This window comes from Pleuronectes platessa, chromosome 12 (assembly GCF_947347685.1).
Source record: "Pleuronectes platessa chromosome 12, fPlePla1.1, whole genome shotgun sequence".
NCBI classification, from domain to species: domain Eukaryota; kingdom Metazoa; phylum Chordata; class Actinopteri; order Pleuronectiformes; family Pleuronectidae; genus Pleuronectes; species Pleuronectes platessa.
In genome coordinates, this window is record NC_070637.1 from 16,254,896 (window position 1) to 16,270,400 (window position 15,505).

The following is a 15,505-nucleotide window of genomic DNA, read 5'->3' on the forward strand; positions in this document are numbered from 1 at the left end:
CTACTTAACTACATATATTTGACAGCTCTACTTAAAAGTTACTTTAACATTTTCTGATTTTAGATACTGGATGATCAAACATGCTTTAAAAACATGTTAAAAAATTGTTAGAGAATAACCCAGTAGTTTCCAACCTTGACTTCTGACGCCTTAAAATAATCACAGTGTGGGACACATTTAATTTAATACAATTCTTTTCGGCCATATTCCACATTTGTACTTTGAGGTACTTGTACTTGAAATTTAATTTTAACATCAGGTGAATTCGGCCCTTTAAAAAAAAAGCAGTTTGTCTTGAGCAGCTCGTTGAAAGTCACTTCAGACTCCAAGCCGGCAGGAGGCGGTAGAGCACTCTTTGCTTTTAGCCGCTGGCAGCACAGGGATCAGCGGGGAAGACGCTTAAAGAAGAACAACAGTGTCATGGCCTCTGTGGACCTGCAGGCGCCACGTTATGAGTTTGTTAATGAGAAAATATGAAACCAGTATTATTAGTTTTAATGATGACAGTGAACAGGAAGTTCAAACCTTCTACAAGTTTCTATGTCCGTTTGAAAACACAGCGGAGCGAGACAGAGAGAGAGAGAGAGAGAGACTGCGCACAACAGAGACACGTGCGTAGTACAATATGGTACAGTACAGTACAATGCAGTATCGCAAATTACAGTGTAGTACAGTATGCTACATTGCAGTACAATAAACTACAGTACATTGCAGTATAGTGAATCACAGTCTGGTACAGTACATTGCAGTGCAGTCTCATATAGTACAGTACATTATAGTACAGTGTAATATAGTAAAGTACATTATAGTACAGTGCAGTAATGCAGTTCATTGTGCACTTGTACGAGCATTTACCAAAATTAATTATGTATTTCTCTTGCACTATTCAGGTATTTTTCTGTTTTATATTATTTATATAATTTTTATAAACTCATACTCCATTATATGTTAGAGGAAACAATGTCTCACTCCACTAAAGAGTATGTGACCTATTTCACAAATTATACGGACCAATTTGTACACTATGGTGTGGTTTTATTGATTAAGCTACTCATTTGTTAGATTAGCTTGACCTAATCAAGCTACTACAAGGTAATGCTGCTTACACCAATAATATTGATCGAGTTCTGCATATGAGTATTTTTGCTTTAATTACCTTGAGTAAATTTGGGTTTCCTTAGTAAAATTATGAATATACTTTTTTCTGTAACTGAGTATTTTTAGTATTGCTACTCTGCTACTAAAGTAAATAATGATCTTTACAAAACTACCCAAGCTCTGCTAGGTTGTTCGGGGCCATTTCCAAGTCTACATTTTAGAATGGAATCACATCTTTATGTCTGGTGCAGTTGTTCTGAAAATCCAAACTGGTCCTCCTGCAGGATTTCTTCATATTTGCAGCACATCGAGTAGACAAGACGTTTCATTCGATAATTGAAAGATTAATCGACAGGTTAATCGGTAAAGAAAAATATAGTTCCTCCTGTTTGTGGTCTATAACACATTTAACAGTGCGTTGCTCCTTAAGGCAGAAAGAAAGAAACAAAAAGGAAAAGACTTTAACATTTGTTTTCAACATTTCAGTGGAAGTTTTGCACCGATCTTTAGTCTTTAATATAAAATATCTACAAATGGTTCAAAACAAAGTACTAATATAAAAGCAAATAACCGATTGTATAATTTGATACCATATGAATGGATTTGTTGTTTCCCCTTGAATCTTTGCCGAACTCAGTCAAGTTGCACAGAGAGTCAGTCACGTCCGGCCTCAGATGTCACTCTGGACACGTGGCTTTATGTTGCTGTTTGTCTTATTCAGAAAGGAATTGTTTCTTAAACGGCTGTTTTACAGAATGAAGTAGATATTCCTCCGTGATCTCTGTACTTTGCTTTATTCATTTTACTCTCTGCCTTCACACGCCTTCGGGCCTGCTGCAGAGAAACACTCAGCATGACACTGCCACAGTGATATTGCCTGATCAGCTTGTAAAGTTGCAGCAGGCCTTAAGGTAGCCAGCTACACAAGTGTATATCTCTCCTGCTCAAGGCAGATTTACAACAGTGCTATTTGATTTACGTATTTCAAGGGATATTCACTTCCCCGGAAATTATTCCCACAGCTGATATTTTCATTCCCTGTCATGTAACGGTGGAGTATTCGTTTGAAAATACACACTCTAGCCATACAGATAGAGGAATTCAAATATCCTCATACACACGTGACCTCCTTTGAGGTTAATTATGTGACATCCAAAAACAATCAGCTACACTGGTGATTATTTGAATTTGTAAAGAGTGGATGGCTGTGAATTTATTCAAAATGTTGTTGTTATATCTTAATATAACAGATTTTATTTGTGTATTTTATTTTAAGTTTAGTAAGGACTTTTGTGTCTGTGAACAATAACAATAAACTCACTTTTTCTGTATTGGAAAACAAAAGTTGGCAAAACTGCATTTGAATAGTTTGATGTATTATCAGTAAGTCTTTATAAATAATTAATGATTAAAAAATGGGTGGGAACACCTCGTTGCTTGAGCTTTTATCCTGGTTGATGATTATTGTTTGTATCTTTTGTGAGGTCACCGTGGTGGTTGACTGAACCGCTGCTTCATGCTTCTTAAAAGAACAACAACAATGTTAAGTGTCACACTTTAAATTGTCTATATGTTTTAAGTTGATGGAGAGACATACGAGCTCGTTCCCCAGCAGCAGCCTGACTCCTGCTGGGGAACGCGGTTGTTTCAGGTGGAGGCTCCCTGACATTTGAATCAGCTCGTGGGAAACAGGTGCGCGTGTACTCGGTGTGTTTCAACCGCGCGTTGGACGTGGAGCCGGTCACTCGGAGAGAAACAACCGGGACTCTCCTCCGCCTCCTTCTTCTCCTTCACTCGAAGAAACAACTCGCTGAGCTTTGAGATGTTCGTCTTGTTTTCGCTTCTTCCGGTCGCGTCCTCCCCGCTCAGCCTCACGCGCTGCCGGTGAACGGGAGCCAGGTTTTGGCGGCGGCGCAGTTCGCTGTGTTCGAATTCAACACAGTCAACGCAGAGCAACAGTTCGAAGTCTTGAACGTCACATCGGCCAATATCCACGTAAGACCTCTCCCCGTTAGCATCAAGCTAATCATATATTTAAAACCCTTTATAAATAAAAGCGTGTAACACGTCTTGCTCGTGCCCCGCAGCTGGTCGCGGGTCTAGACTACATCCTGGAAGTGCAGCTGGGAAGCACGACGTGCACGAAAAGCCACCGTCCGACCCTCGGAGAACCACGTGATCTGTCCTCCTTCAAGGCAAGTTCAACATTTCAGCAGGTGCCCGACTCAAGGAGCTCACACGAGCCTCCTCCCACAGTTGTGCATATTCTCTGTCCCAGTGCTTTTTTTTTATCATGTGGAGTAATTAAAGGATTTTTCCCTTTTATATTGCAAAGACTTCAGTGCAAGTTTGTCGTCACTGAAATCCTGTGCAAAAATTCCCATGAACTCACTAAGAAGTGTTGCCTGCATGATGCCTGATGTTGTTGCCAAGCAAACGGTTGTTATTGAGCTGTGTCCGATATTGTTGTTCATCTCAAATTTCAGGCGCCATGCCTCTCCTTACACCCTGAATTTATAATGACATGTTCACAAAACCGGTGATTTCCATTGGCTCCCATCTCTGCCACTTGCTCTAACACTGAGTTGAATAAGTTCAGTGACCTGCACGCACTCGGCTTTGTTTAGGGCGAAAAATGGCATAATTATTCCAGTGAGTGACCAGGGCAGCTTTACTGTGCCTCATCTCTCAGTGTGTGTCCTGGCAGCTGTAAGGCTCCGGTTGCGTGTCAAGCTCGGTCAGACACATGGCCGCTAAACGGAGACGAGGCTACACACCTCAACTCTGCCACGGCGGCCTCCAGAAGGGCTCTTGTATGGAGGATTACAGGCATTTTCAGATTACTGCTCAGCAAGACCAAACGGTCTGCGGCTCTGACCCCCTTTCTAACCGGGAGAAATAAACAGCTCACTGATGTGCCAATAAAGGGGGGGGGGGGGGGGGTGTAAAATATTGTACAGGGGATGTGTTTATGTGTTTGGGGAAAGGGTGAGGGCGTATGGGTGCTTCCCTAACTTGGCCACATTCTGACGTACCTCCCTTTTGAGAGAGAGGGAGAGAGGAAACCTGGATTAGTGCCTGACAAAATTGTCTTCCAATATCACTATGAGGGATATTCCTGAAGTGGCGTGTGCATGGCCAAAAGTGGCTTTGATTACAGTAAACAGAGTGGATAAGCGCCACGCATGTACACACACACACACACACACCCTCTCACCCAGCCCATAATGTCCTTAATCATGGATGTCTTAATCAAACCTAGGCAAAACATAAAGAATTGGCTGGCACTGTGGATTAGGTTAGGAATGTGGGGGAAGGGGGATGCTCCTTAATGTGGGATGACTGACTGCGATGCCAGGAGTTTGCCCGGTCCATCTGCCATGCTACTCACCCACCCACCCACTGACACACTAACAGGTGCGTGCGCGCAGATACACGTGTCTTTTAATTTTTTTTTTGTGCACGCGCTTCAAATACTCCACCCTGCACTCTGGCCCTACCCCTGTCCTCACTTAGCCTGGGCAGCAGATGGTGAGGGGTAAGGCTTGGAGCCCCCCTCTCCACTCCAAGCCACCAACCCACCATCAACCCCTATTTTTTTATTTCCCCCCACCCACCCACGAACACCACCCCACCCGTCTTTGTGTTGTTGAAGAGCCTGAGTGTTGAAAGGCGAAACCCCAGCTTGTCTGCCCCCCCTCCAACAAATCCTTGGCTGGCTGCCATTGGCGGGACTCAGTCAGGTGTCCTAATGCTTCAGTTAGGGGAGGAAACGCTGGTTAATCTGCCCATCGCGTGCCACCGGCCATGGCCTGGCCTCTTTGTGTCTGGCACCCCTCTGATCGGTCCCTCCACCCCTTCATCTGTCTTCCCCCCCTTCTCGTCCAACCCAGTTTCTCTACTCCAAGACGGTGTCATCCTTTCTTAAAGATAAACCCCTCTTCCTTTCGGGATATGCATTAACTACGTTCTTTACTGGACAAATCCAATAGTCTCGACAGTTGCACTACATCAGGTCACTTATTTATCCTGTCATACCATTTTTTTTTTTTTTTTTAGTTAGTGCTGACTCATCACAGGTATTCAGTACACTAGCAATGCACTATATGGGAAACATGTTGCCAGTGACTATTACACTGTTCCTTCTTAATAACTTCTCTGCTGCTTCACACCTATTGTTTGGCTTTTCGATATAAACCATGAGTTAAGATGTAGAACTCCAACAATTATTGCACTTTAGAGCTTGTGTTCTTCATGCTCACTGGCCTCTTTTTCAATAATGTAGGACAAGTATTTAAAAGTTGCTTCTGATGGAATAGTTGAGCTGCAACCAAAATTGCTTCTAAATGATTCAAAATACGAACACAGCAATGTACTTTACGATTTCTCTGAAATTCACAATTATAAATGTTAAATATCTTATTATTGAACTCTAGTTTTCTGAATCTTGTCTATTGTCCATAATACACCATCACATAGACTTACAGCCGTCTCATTATGCAGAGGCAGCTTCACCTCCAGCAAGGTGCACCTCTCTGATTACGATAAATGATGCTTGGATGCTTCTCAGAGCAGGTTGATATGGTACGGTTGCGTAACCATAGGGGTCATTACCATTTGACCCCTGCTGACCTTGTTTTTGATTGACCCCTTCGCTTGGCCGATGCTTCAGATCACATGCAGGAGTATAAGGTCAGAGTTCAAAATATCCTCAGCTGTGCTGTCATGGAAACGGCAGCTTTACCCCTCTCGTGGTCAGTTCTAATCTAAGGAGAGTGGGTCACTGAGGTTCAGTTGTGGTTTTTGTGTTACAATTTTGGGGAGGTTTGATATTTACTATTTTTTTTTTTGCTATAGTGAAATTGAAGATTCTGATAACATTTCTGAAATATTGACATGCAGATGTATGTGATACGTTCCTGTTGTACTGATGCCGCCTGGTTGGTTTAAAAATAATGTGACTGCAAATTTACCCTGGAGCCCCATTTGTTTTTTTTAACTGCTGGTAACATTTTACTGAGTTGTTCTTTGTGTTTCACCTGTTCTTTCTCTATTTGACTTGTCGTCTTGGGGTTTCCATCACGTGGGTTCTGCACAGGAAAGCACCAATGCCCTTCTTCGGTGTTGTGACCGAAGCCTCGGCGTCCGCCATGGTGGTCAGTCGAAACACACCCGCGGCTTATTTTTTTCGCACTTCCTGTTTGTGGCCGTTGGGAAGGGTTTCCTTGCAATCAGTGCTGCGACGAGGGGGAGGGGGGGGCAAAATCAATACTTTGAATGTAGCGTGCGGCCAATGGAATAGGAGAATGATTTATGTAGGAATGGCTTCTCCCCGTATCAGATGGGATTTGTTTGCTGGCCAGATGAGTGGACGGGAGGAGGGGTGGTGGCACAGCGACCCAGAGCAAGCAGAACTATAAAAGGTGGAGAAAAAAAAAGGTGTATTGCTGCTGTTCGATCATGGCACTGCTCCACTCCTCTTTTCTCCCGCTGCCCCTCTCCTCCTCTCTTTTCCTCTCTCAAACACACCATGCTCTCTGACTGTCCCGCTTAATCTCGGGACTGTAGTATTACGAGACTAAAGACCGATGGGATACATGCACTCACAAGCACACCAGGACTTTAGCAGGTTGTGGACCACCAACCCGAGACGGCATATGTCCCTCTCCTCTCCAGATTAATGAGAGCATGTTAATATTACTGTACAGTAAGGGGAGGAGGGGACAGGGCAAAGGGTTAGGGAGGGGTGGGAGGGTAGAGGGAGAGTGTAAGAGCCTCGCAGACGCACCAAGATTCAGAGGGAAGCATGAGGCGACAGGAACGAGAGGGAAGGAGGGAAAGGAGCAAGTCCTGGAAAGAGACAGAAAGATGGAAGTATGGAGGCGGGAAAGAGCGAGAGAAGCAAGGACATAACAACCATAGAAAAATGTGTTTGCTTTATTGCAGTGGCCCCACCTACCCCTCCATCCTGTTAAGGAGGCACAGTCCTAAGGAGGAGGGGTAGGATCCCCTCCCTCAGCCACTGACACACACACACACACACTCCCTCCCTGGCTCACACACACACTGTGCACTGTGAGGGAGCAGTCGCTGAAGAGCTCTGGATAGAGCATGCAAGGTTCTGCAGGTGTCCCACCCTTCTCTCCTCACACTGATTCAGAAGGTACTATATCAATTTGTTTCTCTCCTTCCTGCCGTTTTCCCTCCTTCTTCTTCTTCAGTTTTCTTTTGGTTTTGCGCTTTCTCCTTCATCGCTTGGAAGATTTCCTCTCTTCATGTGTCCGTGAGCCTCTGCTGCTCGTGTATGTTTGTGAGACTGCGTGTGTGTTTGTGTGACGCTGACTGCATGCTTGTATTTACCAACTCTACTGTAGTCACAGCTCAGACAACTTTAGCAGAGTGGTTTCTATTGGCTGCATGTGTTAAAGCCTGATTTTTATTTTATGATCCTGTAATGCCCTTTTCAAAACTAATTTAATAGGGGTCAGGGCTTCAGCTGCTTGTTGCATTATTTAATCTTTCATTTTATTATATTTATTGGCGCTCAACTCTAAAGGTTAGCGGGAGACAAAGCGCATTATGTATGCCCTGTGTACACCCTCCATATGTGTATTTATGATGTTTGGGTCAAGCTTCCAGGCAAATCAAGTCGTAGAAATACATAGCAGCATGTTTGCTTTAAAAGAGTGTGCTTTTATTTACAAATAACAGAGGATATAAGCAAACAGAGAAATTTGGGATTTGTATTTAGTCCTACTATTTTTCTCACTGCCCAGTATCATTTGAACAGTAACACAATTACAAAAACTGATCAGTTGAGCTGTGGGGAGCCGGCATATTTAGCTTTTCATAAAAAGTAGTTTTGTGTGTCACAATACTATTTAAAGGCTAAACAACATGCTTTATTATCGAAATTGGGGAGTTGGCAGCAAAAATGGCTAATAATCCAGTGTGTGCACGTGCACGTGTGTGTGAGGGAGAACGAGACCACATGTCTTGTATGTTGTGTGCTGTATTGGCGCACACCCAATACACCCCTCCTCTGCTCATACTAGAGTTGGAGGTACAGTGTAAAGAGGCACTCCTCTAATATATTACTAATGATATAGTCATTTTTTTTCTATGTGCAAAATAATCTTATAAGTTCTCTTTTATTATAATTGTACATTTAATATATATTCCAAGTTATTTGAAATATCCATTTACTGTGATTATATTGGGATGACTAAGCGTAAATGCTGTTATTTTGCTGAGGTTTAGTTTGAGAATTTTGTAAATGAGATTTGACGAATCTGTGCTGCTTCTGTGTTTTTGAACAGTGATCTTCTGCAAATGAGCATATTTTCTACCATGTTTTCAGGATAGGCCCCACTCATCAGCGTTATTCAAAATAAGTCCATGTTATTACATCCTTGTTTGGAAAATTAAGTTTATCACCATTTGTTTAAACAGTCCTGATGAATAAGCTCTAAATACATCCTGGAAATGTGTTTCCTTCACAATATCTCAACCTCAATCCCTTTCTCCTGCTCATCCTTTACATTAAAGCACTGTTCTCCCCCCCCCCCTTTTTATTTAGGCCTGTATTGACCTGTTAATAGTATTATCCACAGAGCGTGTGGCAGGGCCAGGGTCACATCTCTCTAGGGTTTGGATGGTCATCCAACCGGCCGCAGTTCGGCCAACGAGTGACCAATAGGACCTGAGCTGTGGTCATCCCTCAATCTAGCCCCTTTCACATCAGAGGTCACGCGAGTCAAAGGGTAATAAGTTTAACCCCTGGAGGACTGAGAAGCCAGAGGTCACCAACCAGGCTATAGGGAGAAGGTTTGCATCATCAATCAGTGGCACTCCTGGTTATATCTGCGCATATCGATGACACAAACTCGTTCCTGCCAATCTCATTTGCATGGCTTGCCAAACACAAAGGGCAGCAATTATAGTCGTACAAATGTGAATGAACGTAGATCGTGATTGTGGCGGGGCTGCCAGTGTCAGTTTGATAAGCTCGTACAAGATTTACTAATCTCCATTTTACAGGAGTTTAAATAAGATCCAGGTTAATGTCGTCGACTTGAACAAATGATGTCACTGCAGTCCATTTTCCTCAAAATTAAGAAAATATATTCTCTTCACAGGAATCATGTGTTCTGATATATTTTTTATTTCTGTTTGTCTTAAGACAATAGATAACATCTTTTAATATTCAACATTAATGAACCAATTTATTCGACACATTGGCTGTTAATCATTATTATAGCTCGTCAATAAAACCTTGGGTCGAACAGAAAGAACTGAAAACATGAGCTTTGTCCATATTTTGGTCTCTTTTCCTGTCAGAAACAACATTCACAACCGTTTTACGATGACTTAATGTGAATGATTAATTAGAAAGGGTGTGGCCTCATTTCCCCCCCGTGCATCTCTACAATTTTACTCTTGTACATTGCCACAGCCTCACAGGTATCCTCTCAATAATTATACAGTCTTTAAAGTGGATCTTATTAAAACAATGATCCACGACGTTAGGTGGGCATTCTCCTAAATTCTGCTGCAGACGAGCGAGTGTGTCCCTCCTTGTAAATCTGAAATGGTGCTGTGCTGATGTTTCCTCTTCCTAGCTGATGTTAGCGATGTGTCAGCATTAAGCTAGGCCTGCCTGCTCGGCTGCTGGGGCCGTGGTGGCGACCAGCCCAGCCCAGCCTGGCCAAAAGCCAGACCAGACATGTCTTGGCATCAGGCGACAGAGACGCGACGGGATCAGGGACTGGGGGACATTAGTTCATACTGTATTCAGCATTGATTATCCATGTTCTACACAAAGTATAAAAAAAATCTGTATTCTCTGCATGATTTCTAAGTGATTTAAAGATTTTATTCTTGTTTTTTTCTTCTGTTTTTGATTTAACAGTGTAAAGATGACGGGAGCAAGAATGTACGAGATCATGGGAGGGCCGAGGACATGCGGCAAAGATCCCAGGTTGGTCTACACAACAAAATCCCACAGCTAACGTGGTTATGGTCCTTCGTCAAAGGATTGACCAAGATGGGCCCGGTGTGCTCCTCTGCCTCATTACTTATTGTGGCGCATACATTGAGTTCACTATAGGATACGTGCATGCCTTTAGGTTTCTGAATAAGAGAGATGTACATGTTGCTCAGTCAGCTATTGCACAGACAGAGACCATCAATCACGAATGCACGGTGAGCCGCATTGCTCTTTCGCTGGTCCCTCAAGTCCTTTTTCTGGGCCGGAATTACACAGCACTTTACCTGCGGCACTGCATTATTTTTTTTTAGCCTTAACCCTGCACCATAACTCAAGCAACACATTTGTGTGGAGCCTCGGCTTTTAAAACTATGACAAGAGGTTAAATTCCATGGTGCGCCTGAGCCTGATAAAAATACACACAAACAATTTCCCTTTTTATATTGGGTTCCTATCCTCAAGTTTCAATATCTGCATGTTTTTGTGGTGTTAAAGACATTAACTGAAGAGCAAAACAATGAACAGGCTGGTTCTTGCAACAACAACCCTGCTCAGTCCATACACTTCGTACAACATGTGTGAGTGAAGGTCCGGCACACACCGCCGTTCACGTCACAGAGATGTTTCTCCGTCTCTGCTTGGCGTCTGGTTTCCCTGCATGCACCTGATGTCGCCTATTTAAGAACTCTGCGTGATCCTGACCCCTGCAGCAACTCCCCGTTTATTCTGTCCTTATGTTTGATCATCATTCAGCTTGTTCTTCCTGTGCCTTGTGTTTTTCGTCTTTTATCGCTGATATAACTATTTTTGCGCTGGTGTATCTTCCTTCTTAAAGAAAATCTAATTTGCTGTTTAGAATTATTCAAAAAACTATAGTATGTGTCACGGGATGTGATCACATTATCTATAGCTGTATGGCATGGGCAGCAGCCAGGTGTTTCTGATAGATGAGTGTAAAGACCTTGGCTTTTGGATAAGAAATGAGGCAGCGCACGCCGAGGGCTCTTTGCATTTTGCAACACCGATGAGAGTGTGCGTGTGATAAGCAGCAGGTGGACTTGTTACTGTTGTGATAAGAGCAAATGATCGATCATGCGGTCAAGGTCTTGTCTTTCAGACATAGTTTGATCAGCTGAAAGGTTCACTTCACATTTATCTCCTGAACTGCGACAGTCGCTGACTACTCACTTCATGACTCTGTCGTCCTCAAACTGTTCAAATAGGTTTGATATATTAAGTGTAGAAAAAAAAATATTTATTCTCTCGTCTTCTCAAAATGTGTCCAAAAGAATGACAAGTTTATAAAAGGGATTTTGTGTTTAACTGTACCTAAAGTAGTTTTTTCAGAAATAAAGCTGCCCTCTGACAGCGCTTTAATGAAGCAATGTGGAGCCCAGGTTTTTGAGAAATGCTCTTTGTAAAGGTCATGTATTACTGATGCTGTGATGGAACCAATATAACAGCCAATAACTGACCCTGGCAATCGCACACTAACGAGACTGTTTGGTTAAGGGTTTTATCCTCGGGATTAAAAACACCCTTTAAACAAAAGTAACCAAAATAGCAATTAGTCTCATCAATGGAACTGTGAATCTATGAACTTAGGTAACAGAACCAAGAGCCCATTACTGAGCAGTTATTAAAGAATGCAGACAGATAAATAGATAAGCAAACTTTGAAAGTATACATCCACGTAACCCGAGTGTTCACACCATCATAGACCTGCACTACATGCAGCAGTTAACCTTCACAATGGTACAGTGTGTTATCTTACGATTAGAACAGTGTGTTTTCTTCACCTCAGAGAAGAGCAAAGACAGCTCTTCATTGTCCTCTTTTAATGATCCATTCTGAATTACAATTTAAAAAGCAATAACTTGGAAATACAGTGAATTCTCTCAAGTGTCCAATTTTACAATGCAAGATGCAATTTAATGTAACCTCATGACTGTTTTATTGTTTTAAACGTAAATGTACTAAAGAAATGTATAAATCGGGAACAGGTGGAGGAGCAATGATGCTTTGTGTTAAGGTTCTTGTAGAAGAATGGGTAAGCGTGTATGTAGGTAGAGAAATAGATGAGGCTTCATTCGGAGCTGGTGTCGTTCGTTAAATCAAGGTGATGAACACAGACCTTGAAATGAACCGAGACCTATAACCGAACGCTCCCTGGGAAAAGGCCAATCCTCCAATCGGCTTCGATCGGCTCCCCCGCTCATTTACATGAGACATAAATTCACATTTAAATGGTTGAAAATTGCTCGGGTGGCTGATACACTGGAGCATATGAAATTATAATTGTAGTCAGCCGTGTGGGTGATGTGTGGAGGAATTATGAGTCCAATAACCGAGGTGGGATGTAAATATGGTCAAGACAGTCGGTGGTGTGATGTGCCATCAGCCTGTTTCATCGGGGACTGCAGTGTAGGGGCTAAATGGCAGCCAGGCCCACGATGAAAGAATAACTAATAGAAACTGGTCTCCACAGCCCCAAAGTAAAGGGTTGTGTATATAATAAGAAGCATCTTGTCTAAATGGAGCGTGAGCTGATCAATTTTGTACAGGTAGGATTAGTGGGGGTGCATTAACGATTATTTCACTTGTATATTTACGTAACCAGCCATGTGATCTATAACATTTCACAGCCGCCGTTCAAAAACGATTTAGTTTAGTGTTGTTAAACACAAAAAGAAGCAAATCTGTACATTGTAGATGCTGGAACAAGAATATTTGATATTTTTTGTTCAACATAATCTAGTTTGAATTTTATGTTGATCAATCGACCAATTGTTGCAGCTCTATTAATCACTGTGTATAAATACACGCACACAAACCACATTGAGAGAAACTCATTACAAGATAAATCACTGAAACGCTGGAGCTTTATTTTTATGAAATATACATTCTACCTGTTTTTATGTCCCTCATGTTTTCCGAGGCATGATTAGCGGTACCAGGGCCGGATCATATAACAATATCATTTAGCTGTTTATCAACTAGTGTCTCATTTTCCGCTGATAAAAAAGAGTTCAAAATACACTCGGGAGCAAAAATCTGTCTTTAAACCTAAAATAAATAATAGTTTTTTTATCTCAATATAATTTCTGGCCATGTTGTACAACAGAGGACACCCCTCGCTCACTTGTCCTGTAGCTGGTTGATGTCTTCCACTCCAGAGACCCTGTTGTTCTTCGTCCCTCTGTCCCTCTGTCCCTCCCTTCCTTGGCGCTGTTTTTTCTTTCTTTCTTTCACCTCTACAGTAGGGCTCCCCTAACGGAAAGGCTGAGACACATACACATGTCACATCAGCTCATGGAGATCCCAATTGTTTTTAGTCAACGTGCACCTCAGAGGTCTTGGGGTTGCCTGCGCTTCCCATCGCTGCTTTGTGTACACAAGTGCAAGCCCACATCATTTCACACGGCTCCCGCACACCACACTCCACATACACTCGCATGTAAGGACTCATATGTTGTACATCTCTATTTCTCTTCGCACAGTCGTCACACACCGCGCTGTTTTCTATCTGAATATCACTCAGTCCAAATCCGAACAATCAACAAACAGTACAATATGGCTCACCAGGAGGCGCCTCACAGACCTGTTTCATAATTTGCCCTGCTCTGTCCATTGTATCGGCCCCCTTTGATAAATTTACCTCCAACTGATACAATGCGTCAGTCTTTTTGTTAGGGGAAGACAATTGCTTGTACAGTGAAGGTCCGGGGCCTTAATGAAATGCTGAGGCACACACATTGGCTGCGGGGCACAAAGGTCGCGTCTTGCTCTTAACGCTGGCTGACAGCTAACGGAGCAGAGAACATGGTCAAAGGATTGGGACTAAAGTTTAAATGGTGATATCATTATTTTATTGTTCACTGCTGCATGTGGGGGTCATTGGAGCGTAAAATGAATATGTTCAAAACGGCGTTCAGGAGGGCCATTGATGAGTCACAGTGAGAGACTAACTGAAGAAAACAATGACTCGTCATTGTCAGAGAAGGATCTTGACCTTCCCAGCTTATAGGACTAAACTCCCATGTGATCTCCAGACCTATATTAAAAAAGAATCACATGTGGGAGCTGAGTTGCAGGATTTGCAAGTTGAGAACTTGTAAGAAGTAAATAGTTTTCCTTCATTTGAAAGGACTTGTTATTGTTCTCTTACTAAAGTATTGTCTCTATTCAGGGGTCACTATTATAGGCTCAGACTGACCCTCTCTGTCTTCTCTCACTTCCCTCTCAGTGCTCTGGCTGTTTTACTCTTTATTTTCCACCACGCAGAGAGGTTAGTATTAGATCCCAATGACCCAGGCTACACCTATTAAAGAAAGCAACTTTAATGAAAGTCTGCAAAGAAATCAGTTTTCCTGATAACCCATAATGCACGTTTCCTTTTGAAAACCAAATCCTGCGGATTACAAGCACAGCTATTGTTTGCAAAGCATTTAACGTGGACAGCTTTAAAATGTTTGACTGAAAAGTTTATCCTTCACTGAAGATGGCTCAGTATTATGAATTTAAGGATTTGATAACGGAGGAGTAGAATTATTTATATTTGTATTTGTTTAAAAAAAAAAGCAGTATTGAATGATTTCTATGCTGAAGTGTTGGGGGACAGGTTGGGGGGGCCTCATGTGTTGGGACAGATGGCATTTAGCTCTAGCTGTGCCGAGCTCAGTGGGACCCGAAGCTTAAGAGGTTAGGCCTGTCAAAACCACTCTGTTCATTCACTGCCTAACAAAGTGTGGACTGTCAGCCTGTTCCGTTTAATAAACTTAAGATTTTTCTTTTGTCAACGTCCGAGCAACACTTTGCAACTCGATGACCTGAATATCCCAACGTGCACGCAGGCACCTCTGGCAAAAGATTTACCAAATTTGTGGACATGTGTCTAATCTGGACACTTAAACTGTAGTAGCTTAGTTCTATTAATTAAACATGGTTCAAAGGACTTTTTCAGCAAGATGTAGGCATGACCATGATGAATGTGGACATTTTAAATGCCATAAAATATCTAAAAAAACAACATTATTTGAATTCACCAGTTTATCTCATATCAGCCAAAAATACGTATTTTATATAGTTCTTCAGTTTTATTATACTTCACAGTACATCTATAGACAGGAAAGGATGAGAAAAGGGGGCATGACCTGGAATACATGTACTATCGTGAAACTAAACCACTGTCGTTGTGGTTATGAGGCACTGGGACGCCCGTATTCTGAACTTCTGTCCCCCACTTAGAAGTCAAGTTCACAAAGAATGTGATCTCATTCAACGTATCATCCTCTGCCACAAGAGGGAGACATACTGTAACATGCGGTGTGATTCTCCACCATACTGTACACGGCCCTCACAGGACCACACGGCTGAACTGTACACGCCTGCAGCTCAGAAGAGACCCGAGTTTGTCGG

The 15,505-nt window shown here is 42.5% G+C and overlaps 1 protein-coding gene across 1 annotated transcript; it reads left to right on the forward strand.

Moving 5' to 3' along the window:
* The first annotated feature begins 2,513 nt into the window (after positions 1–2,513).
* Positions 2,514–3,518, forward strand: LOC128453838 (cystatin-C-like). The gene is made up of 4 exons (XM_053436932.1): positions 2,514–2,517; positions 2,921–3,093; positions 3,186–3,293; positions 3,441–3,518. The coding sequence occupies exons 1-4, from the start codon at positions 2,514–2,516 to the stop codon at positions 3,516–3,518; spliced, it is 363 nt and encodes a 120-aa protein (XP_053292907.1).
* Positions 3,519–15,505: the final 11,987 nt, after the last annotated feature.